General features: G+C 43.6%; 1 protein-coding gene across 2 annotated transcripts in view; it reads right to left on the bottom strand.

The window, feature by feature from the left end:
- LOC126199714 (sorting nexin-27) overlaps positions 1-20,310 on the bottom strand; it is a 281,698-nt gene that overhangs the window by 64,716 nt on the left and 196,672 nt on the right. The window contains exon 1 of one of the 2 annotated variants that reach the window (XM_049936642.1): positions 10,127-10,238. The exons of the other annotated variant lie outside the window; for it this stretch is intronic. Coding sequence (XP_049792599.1) covers positions 10,127-10,188 — 62 coding nt within the window. The 5' untranslated portion in view covers positions 10,189-10,238. Of the gene's footprint in view, positions 1-10,126; positions 10,239-20,310 lie in introns of those variants that run through there. 2 annotated transcript variants of the gene reach the window in all.

Raw genomic sequence — 20,310 nt, 5'->3', positions numbered from 1 at the left:
CTGTACACTTTTAGTAATAATGTTCAAGCAGTAACGCATACACTTCAAGCGATTGCGAGAAAATCGTAAGAGCAGTTTTACGCGCCAGTGATGTACTGGGGCGTTGCGACCCTGAGCAGGAGATGGCGGCAGTCACGAGGATAACATTCACGGTCCGTAATCGGTGAATCGCTGGATTCAGTCCCGTTCATGGTTTTTTTTTTTTTTAATTTAAATTTTGTTCAACGCTAGTCATGTTATTTCACACATATTACATATGAGAGGTAATACGATGAAAAGACAAGTGTATTTGCATGAATTTTTACTGAATTCCTATTGTTGTTTGGTTCGTTGCTAATTTTCATTATCAGACAAAAAATATATTTATCGACAAGAAAAGAACGAAACGCATAAAGTTTTCCTGAAAATGTGTGCCTACAAGTTGCAGGATGATATTTTTCAAGCAGACACGGAAAACAAATTTGAATGGCATTTACTATACCGAATGAATGCAATTTTCCCACATGTACAAGGAACCTTCAGAGTTTCCAAGGAGAAACAAAGCTCACTGACATTTTGAAAAATTTCTATTTCTTCCGACAAGTGAGATGCAAACCAACATTTTCGTAAATGCCGGTGTCGCAAACTGGCGACATATGACTTAATGCATTTTATTAGCATCTTCACGAGAAGCAATTTCTGGTTCAGTCTCAGTCAAATATGAAGTTTGAAGGCGCTTGATGAAGTTTCTAACTTGCCTACAGAAATAAAGGTCACGTAATATTTTTGTAATAATAAAAAATCAGTAAACAGCCAAACAACATTGAAAATCAATAAAAGTTCATGTAAATACATGTGTCTTTTCATCGTATTACTTTTCAAATGTGATACGTACGAAATATTGTGATTAGCGATGAAAAAAATGCAAATTAAACAAAATGAGCGGGACTCGAGCCAGTGATCTACCGATTACGGAGCTTGGACGCTAACCACATGACCGCCGCCAGCTAGTGCTGAGAGTCGAAACACACCAAGGTATCACTGATGCATAAAACTTCTCTTCCGGCTATCTCGAAAGCGCCTAAGTAGTACACCTTACTACTTGCACATCATGTTGTACTAATGAACTATTTAAAAAAAAGTTATCTGGATGTCATGGCATCCCCTTGTAAAGTGCCAATAAGAAAGTTTTAGTTCAAGGTATCATTAATATAGAGGCACAATGACTATACAAGTACAGAAGTACAGCGGTAATACTTTAACCACATTTTAACTAGTACAACTGTAGTCAAAGGCAGGCCGTGGTGGCCGAGCTGTTCTAGGCGCTTCAGTCCGGCACCGTGCGACTGCTACGGTCGCAGGTTCGCATCCTGCCTCGGGCATGGATGTGTGTGATGTGCTTACGTTAGTTAGGTTTAAGTAGTTCTAAGTTCTAGGGGACTGATGACCTCAGCTGTTAAGTCCCATAGTGCTCAGAGCAATTTGAACCATTTTGTAGTCAATAAAAAGCATTTCTCGCAACTTTTTAATGTATTACACGAGAATAACAACATTAAACTAAAGAAAAAATCGCTTAGTACAGACTTTTGTTTCGTACACAACATCATTTTTGAGTTCAGATGTTGCAAAATTTACTGCAGAACACCATATGCTTTAAGGAAGAAATGGTAGCATCATTAACTGATCTTTAGGTTTTGCTACTGATAAACATGGCTGGTCTTTCAGAGGAAGTGCACCATGGCACACATCAGACACAGTCTTTCTTCTTATGAATACAATGATACGTTTCTTTTATTCTTTCTCAGGGTAAGCATCTTTAATAGCTATATGAGATGTATGAGTACGAGGCACTTTGATCGTACTGCACTTTGAGATTTTACACGCCTGCATTGACAACAGTGTTCCAGCAGCATCTTTAAAAGCAAAGAAGTTAGTAGTGCACATTGCTATTGCATGGAATGGGTTCATAGCTTTAGCTAACTCTACAATCTTACGTAAATCTTGCAGAACAAAGGCCTTGCTTACTTCTCTTCCTTTTCCTATATTTGCAAATCGTCTGCCGCAGCTCAAAATGCCGTGCCAGCTCACCAACAACTTTTGTGTTATTCCTTCAAACCATCCCAGGCTAAAAAGAGGAGACCCTGACGCATGGCATTAGGAACTCGAGAGAGGAGCATTGCTTGGAACACAGACCATGCGCAGTCTAGTAACATATGTTTGAAACACTTTCATCATGATTCGACTCCTTTGTGAAGTCTGGCACTGAAAAACGGTTTTGTGGAAAAATTGCACTTAGAATGTTTTCTGTTTGAATTCTTTACTTCATCATGACTGTACAGCACAATGCAGTGCGCGGAATGCTGTGTTGAGACCATCGTTGTTAGGCAAGGTGTTGGATGTGGTTTATAGTCCTCTTTGCGTGCACGAACACGACGCTGCAGCGACCGATGCACACGTTAGAATGTGCCATCCTGGAGCCGAATGGCGTCACAGACAGCATGAGTGCTTTGTTGCAATGTCTGCACGTCTGAGGTGGGCTCCGCATACAAGTCTACTTTAATGTCCCCCCCCCTCCCCCCCCAAAGGTAGTCCTGTAAAGGGTTGAGGTCCAACGACTGGACGAGCCATGCGACTGTAACACCATGTCTGATCCAACTGCCGGAGTAAGCCGTAGATGCCTCAGCAGGGAAATACGTAAATGAGCTGGAGTACCATCATGTAGTAACCACATTGCCTTGCGTTCCACCAAAGACACCTGTTCCAGCAGAGCAGATCGGATTACCCGGAGAAATCGCAGGTATTCCTCGCCTGTGAGCCGTTGTAGAAGACTGACTGGTCGAACGAGGCGGTCGCCAGTAACCCCACCAACACATCGAAGATAAACCAGTACTGATGGTTCGTTGCCACCGTACCACGGGGATACTACTGGTTGTTATGAAGAGTGACGTTACCGCCCCTCTTAAAAACAGCCTCATCTGTGAATAGGATGGATGACAGAAATCCCAGCACCGTGGAGGCCTGTCCGTAAGTAATACAACATTGAAAGTCACAGTCCGCATGTAGCAAAAACGTCCTGTATAACTTAGTAACGAGTAACACTTCTTTTCTCCCTCGTGACAGCGGCGACGATTGTTGCATTGATGCACACGCGCCCGGGTTCGATTCCCGGCGGGGTCAGGGATTTTCTCTGCCTCGTGATGACTTGGTGTTGTGTGATGTCCTTAGGTTAGTTAGTTTTAAGTAGTTCTAAGTTCTAGGGGACTGATGACCATAGATGTTAAGTCCCATAGTGCTCAGAGCCATTTGAACCATTTTTTTGCATTGATACAACGAAAACTTGGGGAGTGGCCCTATACATGACCGCTCAACACCGCTTAGACCTATGGAGCTGAATTAAACCCGAGCACGTCCTGCTCGATAGTGCCCTAAATGTGTGCACGTGTTAGGCGGCCGCTGTCATTCCCTCTATGCATTCCACGTGTCCAAACGGTACCCTAACAGCAAGCGAAATGCGTCGCCTCTTCGTATTTTGTGACATACCCGCTTCCTCCCACTGGCATGTACCAGCGTGTACCGAAACTCACCAGAACAGGTGACCTTTTCTCATGCTTCTAGAATGCATTGGTGTTCTGTACCCGTACTGATCTACGAGCGATATAAAGCGTAATGAGGTGTGGCGTTGGCTTCTGTACCACATAACGTCATGGAGATTCTACTGTCACCAAGAAACGCAGTAAATCTAAGTAGTGCATAGAACTGTACTTTCTCGACAATATTCTCAAATTCTGTAGCATCACTGATACCAGCGCTAAGCTGCTGCAGGGACAAAGGTCACCTCTACGCTTCCAGTCGCTAACGAACAGACTATTCCAACCATTAGAGTTGTGTAAATATGTACCATTACTGCCTATTCACATCTTAAGGCTGGTAGGACAGAGTGGCAATGGGAGAGTGCAGAATGACAGATGAAATCCTTGTTTACTGAATCGTATTTACCGACAAATCACATTCTCTTTACTATCTGCGGGGCAACAAAGAGTCTGCGTTGTCTAATTGGTTCTTTCGTTTGTACACAGACATATGTGCGTGCTTTCTCTCTCATGTTGCAGGCATCCATATTGCCCGAACTGTTAGTCACGCGGTAAGTATGAAGAACTTCTAAAGGAGCACACACTTCTCCAGGCACAAGACACTATGAGTACAATACTCGACGAAGGGTTATTATCGGTTCCCCCGTGTCCCCGTCTGTCAGTTCTGCTTTCACTTACATTACGATCTTCCCTCGACAAAGAGTGATTTCATGGCCGCGGGAGCGGAGCCAGTTTCCTAACTGGCGCAAGCCAGTGTCGCAACCCAAAGGAATGTTACGCCTGAGCTTACGAAAGTTCACAACTGAAATTCGAAGCACAAGTATACTGCACACGCTTCGCTCCATTTGAGCAATCACGTGGACATTTCACGACGTACCCAGACGAATGTGCAGCCGCATCGTTTCGGTCATTGTATCGGGGTGCACGACAGGTAAGTGCTAAACAAAACGAAAGCCTAAGAAAAGGCGACTAAACTCTAATCTTTGTATACTCGTATATTCGCAAATCGCATATTTGGAGAGAGAACCAAATTCTCCGATGATGTGTCCGTCACATTCTGACAATTTCTTTCCTTTCTTCTTTTTGCTGTGTGTATCGGGAATGCTTTCAGCAGCAGGGTAATTTAGGATTTATATCAGCGTCCTGTTAATAACTGAAACACTGGTAAGTTCTGCAGCTCCACAGAATGGAAGATTTTAAAGAAGACTGTTAGCACCACCTACGATAACTTCATGTATAAATTTATTCGAAGCCATTCGGGTTCATTCATTAAATTACATCAACTTCCCTTGCTTAGTATTCTACTGCCTACCACTGTTTTCACTTTTTTCTTAATCATCCAGTGGTCTTTGTGAGCCCGTAACTGTTGTATTTTTTATCACGCATAATTCATATTGCGCTAGTGTGTATCTGCGTTACTGAACGCCAAGGGATAACGATGTACGCAAGTTCTACCGCGTTGTTATTCCCGCTCGCTGCGTTTCATCATGGAACTGCCAGAAATTATGAGATATGACAGAAATGACCAGGAATTACGCGGGGAAAGCCCGAAAATGCGCCAGTATGGAAATCATGGCGGCGGCGGCGGCGACGACGACGACGCAAACAGCTGTATCACCCACCTTTAAATGGCCCGCACATTGCAGACTTAGATGACAAAGCTAACGAATGAGCGGTGCCTTGTAAACTGCTATCACCTGCAGCGCCACTACGCCATCAGTAGTAATAATAATAAAGACAATAATGACATGCCAGAACTACGCCAGATGAAGTGCATAAATGAACTCGTGAACAAAGGAAAGAGGCCTGGTGGTGGTCTTCTGACATCCATTATTGAAGCTGGAGTAAAGGTAACACAAACAGAGCCCGCAGCTCGTGGTCGTGCGGTAGCGTTCTCGCTTCCCACGCCCGGGTTCCCGGGTTCGATTCCCGGCGGGGTCAGGGATTTTCTCTGCCTCGTGATGGCTGGGTGTTGTGTGATGTCCTTAGGTTAGTTAGGTTTAAGTAGTTCTAAGTTCTAGGGGACTGATGACCATAGATGTTAAGTCCCATAGTGCTCAGAGCCATTTGAACCAACACAAACAGAAGGTGAAAATGTATTTACTGAATATCGGCGAAGGAAATCAATTCCTCAAAACTGGAATAGTGGTATAATTGTTCTCCATCAGAAGATATGAGAGAGCCTTATCTCCTTATGTATAAGATATTCATAAACACGAGATTTTACTCAAGCGCAGGAACAACTTGGCTTTACAGGCGGCTGTATCACAATGGAGCACTTCGAACTCGTAAATAAAATTACAGACCCTCTTTCTCTAGGATCCTTAGATTATGGAAAAGCTTTTAATTGCCTTCAACAACATACGTTGTAGCAGATTTGCGAAACAACTAATTATGCAACTTATGTTAAGTGTGCTGAAGAATATAGAGGTCAATGCTACAATTTCCGTTGTATTTCATCAAGATAGCGGGAAATTCAGAACCGAAATAGGAGTGAGACAATAAAACTCCTTGTCATCGTAACAAGTCTCACGACCCCACAGAAAAATTTTCAGACATCTGAACTGGGTAAAATACAGAAGGAAACAAGTGTTACTGATCAATATGAATCATAGCCGTTCCGATAACGCTCTGGCACCATACCTCTTGTGCAGTGCGAATGGACCAACTTAGCACAGTAAGAGTGAAAGTAGGCCTCAAAAACAATCACAATAAGTTATGTACAATGAACACATCGTAGAGAACACACACTGCACCGAGCACTCCGAACAACAGGCCTCCGCAGCCGACGACTCAAACATTTGCCAATTCACCACGACATCGGCAACTACGACTGAAGCGGGGACGTGAATAGCGGCACTGGGCGTTGGGCACAGTGGCAGAGCGTTGCATGGTCTTATGAATCCCGATCCCTTTTTCGTCATGCCTATGGGAGGGCGCGGATCAGTCGTCTTCCAGGGGAACAGGTTCTTGACACCTGTACTGCGAGACGGGGACAAGCTGGCGGCGGCTCCACTACGCTCTGGGGAACATCCGCGTGGACACCCATGGGTCCTGTGGAGCTAGTGCAATGCACCGTGACGGCCAAGGAATATTGCACATTGATTGCAGACCACGGGCACCCTTAGTGATGACAATTTTTCGCGACGGCCCTGACGTTTTTGAACAAGGAAATGCGCCATGTTACAAGGCCAGAAATGTGATGGAGCGGTTCGAGAAACACAGGGGCGAGTTCCAACTGATGTATTGCCCCCTCCTCCTTCAACTCGCCAGACCGTAACCCGATAGAACAAATCTGCGCTGTGACAATGTGGCGTCAGAGCTCATCGACTCCCTTCCCGGAATTTATGGGAATTGGGTGATTTGTTTGTGCAGATATGGTGCCAAATCCCTTTAGCGACCGACCAAGGCCTCATTGCTTCTATGCCCCGACACGTTGCCGCTGTTATCCGTGCTAAGAGCGGACAAACCGGATATTAGGAAGGTGGTCATAATGTTCTGGCTGATCAGTGTATAGACAATGACTGAATGCACAACAGAGACATAAACTAAAGAGCATAAATTATCTGAGAAGTCTTGATAGAGCAGGTGAAGATTTCATAACGAAGATTACGATCAGTGTATGGTACTAGTTTTGTCTTATGGCAATGAAGCATGAGATTTTAAGGCAAAGACCACGAAATCTGAGATTTTTCTCTGAGACAGGAGGAATGATGCAAGTTGGGAATCAATAGAGCTAACAGGGTATGTAGCCACGCGAACAGCTATCAGATGAGATGGGCCAAGAACTTCTTCGCCGGAGATAAGACCAGGCGACTGCCTGATAGAATGTGGGTAGGTAATATAACAAAACATACGTGAGCGACAAGGACGTGTACAGTGCAAGATCGAAATGCATGTAAACGCTTACAGTAGCAGCGGATATTAGAATATAATGTCAGTAAAATCAAAAGAATGATATTTCACAATTACAATAAACCTGTTCCGTCTTGAATCAAACTCATAACAGATTTTTGGAAATAATATCACATGTAGAGGTTACAGTCCACAACTGGTATGCCAAATCAGGCAAAATTGTCGTGAGCATTTAAGCAGTCATCCCACCAATGCACCAGGTTCAAGATACCAATGTGGTCAAACGCCATGTCGTCCTATATGTGGAAGTCCGTAATTGTCTGCTGCACATCCTCGTCTGACAGGAATCGTCTACCCTTCAATGCCTTTTTCAACCCATTCAGACCCTCTGGCTCCAATTGTGTACATTAACTTTTTCTGTGTCTTAGCTGCAACAGAAGTATTTTTTTTCCGAATGGAAACCTCAGATACACATTTGTGAATGTTTAACCATTTCACCATGCGCAAGTGCTGCCAACTGTTCGGTATCACTATGAAAATATCAGCAAGTCAATGAAGCACCACGCACCAGTTAGTGACCACCAGAACACACGGATGTGTTTGATTTACTATAGTCCACTGTAGAACTGAACACTGTTATTGTTATTTTGGATGGTAATTATTGAATAATCATTTTACTACTTAATACATAAAGAATATTTCTTAATTAGTTATTTTAGTCCATAAAATGAAGGCAAAGCACGTTCTGAAACGGGTATATAATTTTGTATGAATGTTGCATCTAAAATCACTAAAAATCACCTAAAAATATTATCACAGGAAGAAAAATTTTCCTTCTTTCCTAAAAAAAAAAATTCGGGTCTGAAAGGGTAAGGACCGAAAGCGTGGTAATCAGATGGGGAGAGGTCAAGACAGTAGGGCGGGTGCTCGAGTCTCTCACACTTGAGTTGGCGATGGCGCAACTTCAGCGTTGCATTTGCTGTACGGGGACGTGCGTAATAATGCTGCAGCACCGGAGCATGAAGTGGCAGCACTCTAAGAGAAACCGCTTTCCCCGCATCCAAATTTTGTGAAAAGGTGTATACGGACTGTAGTGTTTAGAAAACAGTGTGCAGCATCACAGTTTCAAAATGGCTCTCAGCACTATGGGACTTAACTTATGAGGCCATCAGTCCCCTAAAACTTAGGACTACTTAAACCTAACTAACCTAAGGACATCACACACATCCATGCCCGAGGCAGGATTCGAACCTGCGACCGTATCGGTCGCGCGGTTCCAGATTGTAGTGCCTAGAACCGCTCGGCCACTCAGGCCGGCATCACAGTTTCCAACGAATGTTTACACTCAGTCTCAGAAGCAGGTGCACATCCACGTGTAATCACATCAATCAGCTATTACTAGTAGTCGACTTAATGCGACCCAATGTCACTGCAGCTCGAGGAGTAACAAAAGAATTTGCGGGAAGGAAAGATTAAGCCAACAGCTGGACCACCTAACTTGTATATCGGTGGTAGTCTTTCAGGGCAAGTATTCGAATAGCGAAACGAAATAATGATGATACGTTTTTAGGCGAAAGCGCAACATTAAAAACAATGTTCGAACAGTTACTATAATTGTTCACAAAAAAACGCACCAAAGACGAATTAACAAACAACACACACACACACACACACACACACACACACACACACACAAAACTTAATGTCATTAATTGAAAACACAACAAAACTATGTAATATAATCACCTAAATATTTCACAGGGCGACTGAGAGGCATGAAATCCGTGCACCTGCAACTCAGCAATGCATGAACATATCCGCTCGAAAGTTTGTGGGCAAGACTACAAATGTTCAAATGTGTGTGAAATCTTATGGGACTTAACTGCTAAGGTCATCAGTCCCTAAGCTTACACACTACGTAACCTAAATTATCCTAAGGACAAACACACACACCCATGCCCGAGGGAGGACTCGAACCTCCGCCGTGACCAGCCGCACAGTCCATGACTGCAGCGTCTGAGACCGCTCGGCTAATCTCGCGGCGTCAAGACTACACGTGCATAAACAGTTGTCTCTTACACAAATCTTTCAAAAGGCAGTCCCTCATTCAAATTAATAATGCCTTCGGGTGTGAAAATATTTACCACGTCTGGAGGACAGTGTCTTCACCACACACAAATAATTAACACGGATCTGTGTGTGTTGTTGTACGGTCGACCCTCACATTTACGAGCTCTCCCTTCTCTAGTTGCAGGTACAACTTCGCAAGACAAGCTTTTACACTTTTTTTCCAATTAAATGTACTTGTCATCAGTAAATATTGGACCGTAATTAAACAAAAGCTGTTCTCAGTCCAAAAATGTTTAGAACACCGCACTGCTTTATTGGGCATTTTTCTACTGGGGATGGTATACACTCGTCTCCTTCCGACCTTTGGAAATCCACGTTAAACTTTGGTCCTCTCGTCAGTTCAAACACTGTTCAACTCGGCATCTTCCATTTACCTGAGCAGAAAGAAGCGAGAAATGACTGAAAAAGCTTAGCGTGCGCAGACGATTGAACCCCGAACCTAGGCGACACCAAACCGACTCCGCCATCGAGACGCGCAATACTAAACACAGAACATAGTACTCCACACTTTGCATAATCACAACGACAAACGAATGGCTCCCACACACAGCTGGAGGATGGCAGGGACGAACCTTTGCCGGCGGCGCTGGTCCAGCAGGTAGCAGGTGGAAGGCACGGCGCACACGCTGAGCATGGCGGCTGCAAGTATCGGCGGAGCACAGCCACGGCAGCCGCTTCGGCAGCCGTTCGCCGCAGACACTGACAGCCAGCAGACACTTTCTCCGCGAGCTCGGCCAGCGAGAGTGGAGCGGAGGCGGCACGGCATTACCGCAACCCCCACTTCGCCCGCCCTCTCTGTCACCACCGGAGACATTTCGGTTGCCGATGTCGCTAATGCACGTTACTGCGTTCAGGCTACAGCCGGAGGAAGTCGTTTCGAATCCTTGACGCGTAAAATATTAGCATCAGAAATACCAAATCTACAAGGGAATGAGGAATAACTTAAAACAATTCCCACATCCTCGCCACCACGCTCCACAACCCTGTCTGTTAATTGTGACGCCCGCCCCACGAACCTCAATTACTGACGCACACGTTACTTCAAAGGTGCTCGACGAAGAGGTTGAAAATTCAATTCCCAGGGGCCCTAGCGACTGGAAAACAGCGTAGGTGACTTCTGTAAATAAAAAGGGCACAGAACGAATAGGTAAGATTGTATAACCAATATTCTTAACGGTGGTCTGCTGCTGAATTCTTAAGCATGTTCTACGAGGCGTGTTTTTTTAAGTAAGTACAGTTATGAAATTAAAAAAAGACGTGCTAAGATAACTCAGTAATTTTATTTTTACATGAAAGCCTTTACCTTAATCTACTTTTCTACATAATTTCCGTCAATATTGAGGCACTTGTCATAACGTCGTACCAGTTTTTTAATACCCTCCTCACATAAGTCTGCCGCCTGACTTGTTAACCACTGCATCACCACTGTTTTGACTTCGTCATCGTCTTGAAGACGCTGACCGCCCAGCTTTCTTCAAGTGCAGGAACAGATGGTAGTCACTGGGCGCAAGATCGGGGCTGTACGGAGGATGATCTAGAGTTTCCCATAGAAAAGATGTGATGAGATCTTTGGTCTGATTCGCCACATGCGGACGGGCAATGTCTTGCAGCAAAACGATGCCCTTGCTCAACTTCCATGGACTGTTGCTTTGATTTTCGTGTGACGTAGGCCACCCATGTTTCATCGCCCCCAACAATTTGGCTTAATAAATCATCACCGTCGTTGTGGTACCGGTCAAGGAAAGTCAATGCACTGTGTAAACGTTTGTTTTTGTACACATCCGTCAACATTTTCGGTACCCAACGTGCACACAATTTTCGGTAGTTCAAGTGCTCGGTCACAGCGCCATACAAAACACTACGAGAAACATTAGGAAAGTCATCCCGCAAGGAGGAAATCGTAAAGTGTCTGTTTTCTCTCACCTTACTGTCACTTCCTGCACCAAACTTTCATTAACGACCGAAGGACGCCCACTCCGTTGTTCATCATAAACATGTGGCAATTAAGGGGGGCGGGTGGCAATTAAGGCAGCTGTAGTGAGCGAAGGACTTTGGATACCCAGCAGACATGAAAAATAGAGCAACAGCAACATCATTCCACGGACAGGATCATCCTTCTTGTAGGAGCAAGTATGCAAAATGTATAAAATCAAATAGGACCTGAGAATCGTCAAAAGTGATTGGCAATATTATTATATGCTGCTTTGCTTTTTCGCCTTGTTATGCGGTATGTAAACAGATCTCGTTCTGCGTCTCCATCTATACTCTGCGAACCAATGAAGTGCATGGCAGAGAGTAGTTCCCACTGCACTACTTATTACAATGATTACTTATATACCTTTGGGAGGGAGAACTGCAAATATGATTGTGTGCTCACTAGGGTGAAAGTAGCCTAATAATAGCGGTCTCTACGGGAGCTTTACGTACGGGTTTTCAGTATATCCCTACAATGCTACTCCTTGAAACACGTTACGTAGAATCTTGAAGTTTCTGGCATTTCAAGTTTTTCAATAGCTCCACGACGCACTCCCATGTGTCAAAAAACATGAGGTGTCAAAAAACATGAGACCACTCGTGTTGTCCTGCTTTGTATATGTTGGACATGACTGTGGTCCCAACAGTGTTTTATAAGTAACCTACTTCGTACACTTGTTTTTATTTATTCTACCGATAAAATCGACGGCTGGCGGCTGCTTTACTTACGACTGAGCTTATATGATAGTTCCGTTTCATATCCCTAAAAATTGTTGCGCCCACATATTTGTATGAGTTGACTAGTTTCACTTACGACTCACTGATGTTGCAGTCATGGGATACTATACTTTTTCGTGGCTTTAAGTGTACAGTCTACTGCCAGGTGTTTTTCCTCGTGGGAAGACTGTGACAGGGTGCACTCAGCCTCGTAATGCGAACTGAGAAGCCACTTGGGCAAGTAGTAACGGCTCTACGTCACGACAACTGACAACGGCTGGGAGAGACGTGTGCTGACCCCACGCCGTCCATACTGCGTCTAATGACGCCATTGGCACCGGATGACACTGCGGTCGGTCGCTGTCGATCAGCCTGTCAGGGTCAGCGAACGAGTTTAAGTTTCTTGCCCACAGGAGAGCTGCTCGGATGGTCTCCGATCCTAAAAGACATTGGGACAAGCACAGTTTTCTATTATGGAAAAAAAATAAATAAATAAGGTTTCATTCTGGTAGGCCCCTATATATCAGAATCAATACAGTTCGTAACTATTATTCTTCAGTGGATAGTTGACGAGGTATACGAACTGTTACAGATAGCGCAGAGGCATCTTACTCCTTTTGCTACAAAAGTGGATGGAAAGCGGAAACAATACCATGAACCAATTAGTTACGTATTGAACCGCCTTCCGCAGTCGCCGGCTCACGCTAGTGAGGTAATGGTAAAAGTGAAGCTGTGAGGGCGGGTCGTGAGTCGTGTTTGGATAGCGAAGTCAGTGGAGTTACTGCCCGAGAAAGGCAAATGACCGAGGTTCGGATCCCGGTTTTAAACTACCGGGATTACGCTGGAGTGAAAATTCATTGTGGACTAAAATGTATTTCTTGGACAAGACAACGGTATATTGTGTTTTCAGCTGTTACGAGACGTGTCGTTATAGCAAAGGAGTAGTTAGTCGAACAATATACCCATTATTTAATAAATTTAATAACTTAACGGCAAATAAAATATTTTTAGTGGAGCTCATGGTGTAGAGAATATGCCTTTTATTAAATATCTAAAAGCTGCGGAACACCGAGCATTTAAGATTTTTATACCAGTTTGTACCTTGTCTCTTACGCTGCATGCGTAGTCGCTAAGTTTATTCCGTTAGCCACAAACAAAGGCAGTTACGTAAAGAAAATCAGAGGAAAATTACCAATCATTCGATCCGGAATGTTATTTATTTAATGATCGCCCTTGAATTTGTCATTTACTTCAAAGTGGGACAAAGGTTCATGGATACAGGTCAAACAAAGTTGGCCTTGACTGCAGGAAGCTCTTGGACCGAGTTTTCTGATCGCTTGTTTCTCCACAGCCGACCATTGATACAGGCCGGTAATCAAGCACTGTCAACGTCCACGGCAAACTTCCGAGGACCTTGAGCATCAATACCAGGTTGTGTTTGTCGCGTTCCATAATCGATAGCTGGCGTGTTTTCTGGATTTTTGTTCTATTTTTAAGGAGAGAACGAAAACACTTTGAGAAACGACAACAGGTTGCAAATACGTTTGGAATTTACGAAATCACATTTGCGTGATACGACACCATTGACGATTATGGAGATTTGGCAACAGTGCTTTATTACTTCATTTCTCCACGCAATACGAGCTAGTAAAAAGATAATTCCCCAAATCAGTGTTACGCGAACGTCAGTGCAGAATTCTACAACTCCGTCAAATGTAATGAACACAAAAGAGCACACATGCGGTACAGCATTTACACACCACGGAAACTTCAAAACACTAAAAACTGTAACAGCTGTTTTGCAACAGTATCATTCATATCAAAGCTTTAATCATGTCGCAGGCTTTATCTTTTTTCCATTTCCTACGACTCGAACTTTTAACGTCCAAATATTACATAATTTCTGTAAATACGTAAGAGTGTATCACACCACCGATTCCAAGATCCGAGTCTCTATCCGCAGTTGTTCTAGGATTTTCTCTCTCAGTTCTCTCACTCGTCGCTTCTTTCACCAATGACACTGAATCGCGTATGTGGAAAACTCCGAGCTGCACTATGGTTCGAAGTCTACACGCACATTCCTTAAGCCACTTTATGGTGCATGGCTACGATATTTTCTTCTTTCCTGTTCCAAAGTCGAATGCTCCAAAAGAAGAACGATTGTTTGTAAGCCTAAGGTGAGCTGGACTCTCCTTAAGTTCACTTTCATTGACTTTTCGCGAGATGTAGAGGAGGAAGCAATCTAGCAAAGTACACTCTAGGAATTTTAACAGTACACCACTCCATGACGCACAATTATCTTTTAACGTCTGCCACAGGAAAAGGGTCCATATCCCCGTGACGCTTTCGCGCACACAAAACGAACCTGTGATGAAGCGCGCTGTTGCTCTTTGAATATTCTGTATTTCTTCTCTCTGCTAAGGATTCCACACTTATGGGCAACATTTGATTATCGGTCAACTGACTGTTCTGTAAGCTAGTTCCTGAGCACAGACTAATCTCCTTGAGGATTCTTTCAGTGACTCTCGGTCTGGCACCTGATTTTCCAACAATTTGGTACACATGGTCCTACATTTCCAACACTACGTACGATTACTCCCAGAACATTAAGAGAAGACTCCTTCATCTGAGTGTTTGGAAATTTTCTATTCATACAATAACGAGCCTTTCCACCTGTGTAGGCGCAGGAAGTCAGATGTATGTTGCACATTTTTTTATGTTTTGTGTCAACTGCCAGTCCCTATGCAGGTCTTCATACATTTTCCTACAATTTGCTATAGGTGCGATTTCTCTACATAGAACAATATCATCCGCTAACTGCTTCGTGGAGTTTCCGACGTTATCCACTAAGTCACATATTACCGGTCCATGAAGGTTTTGACGTTTGCGATGTTCAGAGATGATGTTCAGACTGGCGTGTGATAAATACCGTCTGCTGAAAATGTCGTCTGTTGACATTAATGCACAACTGGCAGATTTACCATAAATCTGTGGCCCGGTATTGTTCACTGACTGGACCGAATCTTCTCCTTAACACGCTCGGTGGAGGAAATTACCGAATCCTCCATGTAGTAGTACTAAAAATGTTGGAGAGTATGTCGCTACCAACGCACCCAGTTTCTTTTACCGACGCTTGTACACGATGAACGTGTGCGTAATGTTTGCTTCCAACAGGACAGAACACCATCCCACTATGCCGTAGACATTTTTGAATGTGTTTCTGGTTGATAGATTGGGCGCGCACGACCCATGATGTGGGCGGCGCGTTCTCCCGTTCTCACACTCATGGATTACTTCGTCTGCGGATTTATCACGGGAAATGTGTTTCGCCGACACCTTATCAACTCACTGGTGGACCTCCGAGACTGCATCAGACAAGCTGCTGCAGTCGTAATACCAGAAGAGCTCCGGAATGTATTTCGTGCCATAGCCGGCAGATAGTCGTTGTGACGGGATGTTAATGATGTTCATGTTGAATGTACCATCTGACAAACATGTACCACTATAAATAATAAAAACACAATAATTACATCAATAAAATCCACACTTTATTTCTGGAAACCTTTTGTAATGAACAGTTATGGTCCTACAACGTTCCCCTGGAGCATGCTCCAAGTTACTTTGACGTCTGCAGATTTTCGTTGCGCTACGAATGACGTGTGTTCTACAATTCCACTGAACGTACGACACATGTAACACATCTCGCTTGTATGACTGCATTGAATTCCGAAAATGTTGAGGACTGTGAAGTAGCTCCTTCTAAATTTGAAAGAAAAATTTGTAGCAACACATTTATGAGTCACTTTCGTAAATGTAATTTCATTTCACTGATACACATCGTCAGTAATGGTAATAAACTAGTTGTAAACTATCTATTTACAAGGATTACGGAAAGGCCTGCCCATAAACGCACGGCTGCTGGAAGTCCCCATCCCATAAAAACCTATCCTTGTGTAGGCAGTACCCACAGTAAGAGCACAAGGTCGCGAGAAGGAAACGAGATGTTACACTGTTTACAATTCACAGATTACTCCAGGAGGAACTACCAATTTTCAGGGATGACAGGAACGATCATTCTAAGCTAAAAAAGTCTTGTAAACACGGTCTACAGAATACATCATTTAAGAGCTATGAGCACTTTTTCATCTCCGATACTGTGAAGCAAATCTCTTCTACTGCAAGGTCTTTGGTATCCATATTTTTGGAGGAGTTAGTATGGACCAAAATAAGAAAAAAATTTCTAGTAAACATGGGCTTCAGTACTATGAGAAATTGTTCAGCAGAAGAGATGTGTTGCACATTGCCTCACAGCACTGAAGGCTTGCCCTTTGGAGCCCATGATTACTGGACTTTTTTTTAGTTTCGGTACATACCAACATCTTCAAAATACGAAAAGCAAATAGGGTGTAGTAGAAGTGATTTGTTTCACAGTATCTAAGATGAAGAAGTGCTCATGGCTCTTTAGCCATGCATTTCAGAACCCACTTTTACTAGACTTTTTTTGCTTCGAATGATTATTCTTGTTATATCCCTGAATACTGGCCATTCCTCTTGAGACACACTGTATATAAATCACCTAGTGGATAACTTCGGGAGCTCTACGAATGAGGCTTTTTGCTGACGGTCGGCGTCTACAGGAAAGTTACACTGCGAGAAGGTTGTAGCGAAATGCAGCAAAACCTGCAGAACTGTAAATTTAACATACTGTGTCTAAGTAGGCGAAAAAATCTATTACTGTCCGACTACGCTATTGGCGAAAACACACTGAAAACAGTTCCAATCGCAAAATACTTAGGAGTAATGACTTCAAACTGTTGAGAAGCAGACGTCAGGCTGACATTCCTTGGGAGAATCTTAAGGAAATTTAATTCACCCACGAAAGAAGCGTCTTACAGACTGGGACCCTTACAAAGTAGGGTTAACACGGTAAAGAAGGCGAATAACGAAGATCCAACGGCAAGCGGCACGTTTCGTCAAGGGGTCACTTAGTAAGCCCCACAGTATTACGGAAATACTCAGCGAAGTCCAGTGGCAATCACTACCGGAGAGGTATTGTCTATCACGTTGTAACTGTTGAAATTACGAGAGCGTACGACCAAAGAAGAGCTGGGCAACATCTTACTTTCACCCACGTATGCCTCGCGAAATGTCCACGAAGGAAAAAAAAAATTAGAGCTCATATTGAGTCAGTCGTTCTTCCTATGCACAATTCGTGAATGTAACAGAAAAGGGGAAAATTACAGTGGTAACAGAGGCACCCACCGCCCGACACCGTAAGGTGGCTTCTGGAGCATAGATGCAAATGTAGACGTGACTGTGAAACCTACCGACGAAAAATTAAAAATTAGTGTGATAGTTTTCGGAACTATCCGTACATTCGTTTTCGTCTCAGTAACTTCTCCATGCGCAGCCACTGGCAGAGACGAAGCAGGGAAGAGGGCCACATTCTTGCGCTGAGGCGACCTGTTTGGCTCGCAGTCGATGCCACTGGAGGGCCCTGTAGCGGGTAGCTGATGCTGCGGCCCAACTAGCGAAGCACCGGCCGCTTATCGTGGGGTGCAACAAACGCCTGTAGATAACCCTGCCGAGGTCAAGCCTTCTGGGGAATGTCGCAGCTCGCACGTGCCCTGGGAACTATGACGTAACTAGAGTTCCGCAGGCGTTGGTGGCGAATATAGTGTTCACTTGTATAAAAATCTTCCCTGTCTTCAGACCGCGCCCAATCGGCGATAAAACTCGAGCTTTCTAAGACTACCGCCATCTTCTTCGTCATGAGATGGCTGTTGCGAACAAAAGCTGCTTCCATTATAGCTCCGATCAAAGCTTATCATTAGTGGGGTGATGTCGCTTGGAATTTTAATTTCTAACGGTGGTGTGACGTTACCTGGGGAGGAGGGATTCGCACGTGACAATGGGCCGCGATTACCTGGCGGAAGGAGAACAGAAACTACCTTCAATATCACCTATCCTCTTATTACGATTTTTGCTGAACTACTTCCAGTACGCTCCGCCTCAAGTGTACGTAGGCACCGCTCAGATTATAACGCCAGCCTCTGTTAAAATTGTTACTGCACAATCGACTTTTTAACGCTTCTTCTACTACGGAAAAACCCAGTAGGTACTTCCGTAAGAAAAGAGAGGGAGAAAGGAGCATACCGCCATATTGCCGATTTTCTGCCTTGGCGCATGCGAATTCCGCCACGTGTTTCTTCATCCACACCTCTTAACTCAGTGAACATCTTTATTGCCACATCCCAGATTCTACGTAGTTAATCTCGAGTCGAAAGCAACTAGTAGTTTGAGTTACGGTGATCAGTGCCAGTGCAGTAGCCTACAACGTAACGGCAATCGTCCGGAGCTTTGCAAACGTCCCTAAATTCGAAATATGTTCATTTAACTTTACGTAACTCCCCACTGACGTTCGCGGCCATTCTGACGTCATACACTTACAACGATAATCTAACTCCTCTCAACTTTTTTTTTCAACTAAAGTACGTTAATGGAATTGATGGTCAGTTTTCACCAACATAAAAAGCCTCTAGGACTCATAAAACGGTGACTGACGCGTTTATATAATACTGTATTCATCAATATCCCCCCCCCCCCCCCAAACAGAACTGTTTTCCTCTTGGCCCGTCGAGGTATGAAGGAAAACCATGTTTAAGTTACGAAAGCAATAACTTGGCATAGACACCATTTCGTTTTTTTTTATACATACATATATACATTTACATATAGTTTCGTGAATTTAAATCTCGTTTTCAAAAGCTTCCTGTACAACAATACAGAACGTTAAGACAATCACATTACCATGAAACTTAAGCAACAGTTGTACTTCAGCATCATAACGGGGCCCTTTTCGCTGCGTTACAGTGATATGTAAGGTACATTCATGAAGCTACGAATTTAAGGAGATTGCATTAGAACGGAGTTCAACTAACTGCGCATCGATAAAAATTTCACTTAAAGCAGAGGTTTCCCCATTTTGCACTCCACACAGTGGGATTAGTAATATGTTGGCTACCAATGAATGCTGTTAGAAGTCTGGTATGGAGCCATTTCTCTTATTTTAGATGGAGTTCATTTACAAAAAAAAAGTTATTTTTCAAGACTAGTGATTAATCATATCTGATAACAGTCATTAACTGATGGAAATTTGTAATCGTTTTGGGTTAAACTGTAACTGACACTGTTAAAATGTGTATTGTTTAAAAACTCTGCTGCAGCATACATTAATACATAGCCTCCGTCGACAACGACGAAGTTTTTGCTAGGAAATCGGCATCTATTACGATTCACTGGTGGCTGTTTTTGACAGTATCAGCGGCATCAATCGTAAAAATTTTATCACAAAAAATTAATCCGGCAATAAATTTCAAGATGACGATTGTAACAAGTAAAAGAAAGAAAGTAGCGTAAATTTCAAGTTTCCACTTCTAAATGCACCACATCGAAAAAAGGATTTTGTGAACTGTGTAACAGACAAGATATAACTAGCCTGGACACTGACTTTGTGCTTCAAATGAAATGTATATCATTCGCAAAGTTTTCCACAACGACTGTCAGATACTGACAGCCGACTGTCACAACAGTTAAGTACGTCAATTAAAAGAGTTTGTTCCGAATTCCGAAACTGGGACACGGATGATGAACGACGACGCGTCTATACGCAAAAATACATTTAAAAGCGTCACCCGCAATAAGAGATATTCTGTATCCGCAACACTGAATGAGGTTAAATAAATAATAAGCCGGCTGCCTCTAGTAAAGTAAGCAATCGCACAGCGAGGCATGTGACGGCAAAATGGAATTTTTAACTAGGTCTTAACATTTTCACTGTATAGAGGGAATAGAGGTCACACACAACACAGAGCAGCTCGTCGTACTACTGCTACTCGACGAAATACCCCGTTCCTCTCTTCTATAATGAACGCGCAAGGAAAATGCAATGAGTCTGGAACCGCGCGACCGCTACGTCGCAGGTTCGAATCCTGCGTCGGGCATGGATGTGTGTGGTGTCCTTAGGTTAGTTAGGTTTAAGTAGTTCTAAGTTCTAGGGGACTGA

The sequence above is a fragment of the Schistocerca nitens genome, chromosome 8 (assembly GCF_023898315.1).
Source record: "Schistocerca nitens isolate TAMUIC-IGC-003100 chromosome 8, iqSchNite1.1, whole genome shotgun sequence".
NCBI lineage: Eukaryota > Metazoa > Arthropoda > Insecta > Orthoptera > Acrididae > Schistocerca > Schistocerca nitens.
The sequence above is the reverse complement of the archived record's forward strand: the minus strand, read 5'-3'. Positions and strand labels throughout refer to the sequence as shown.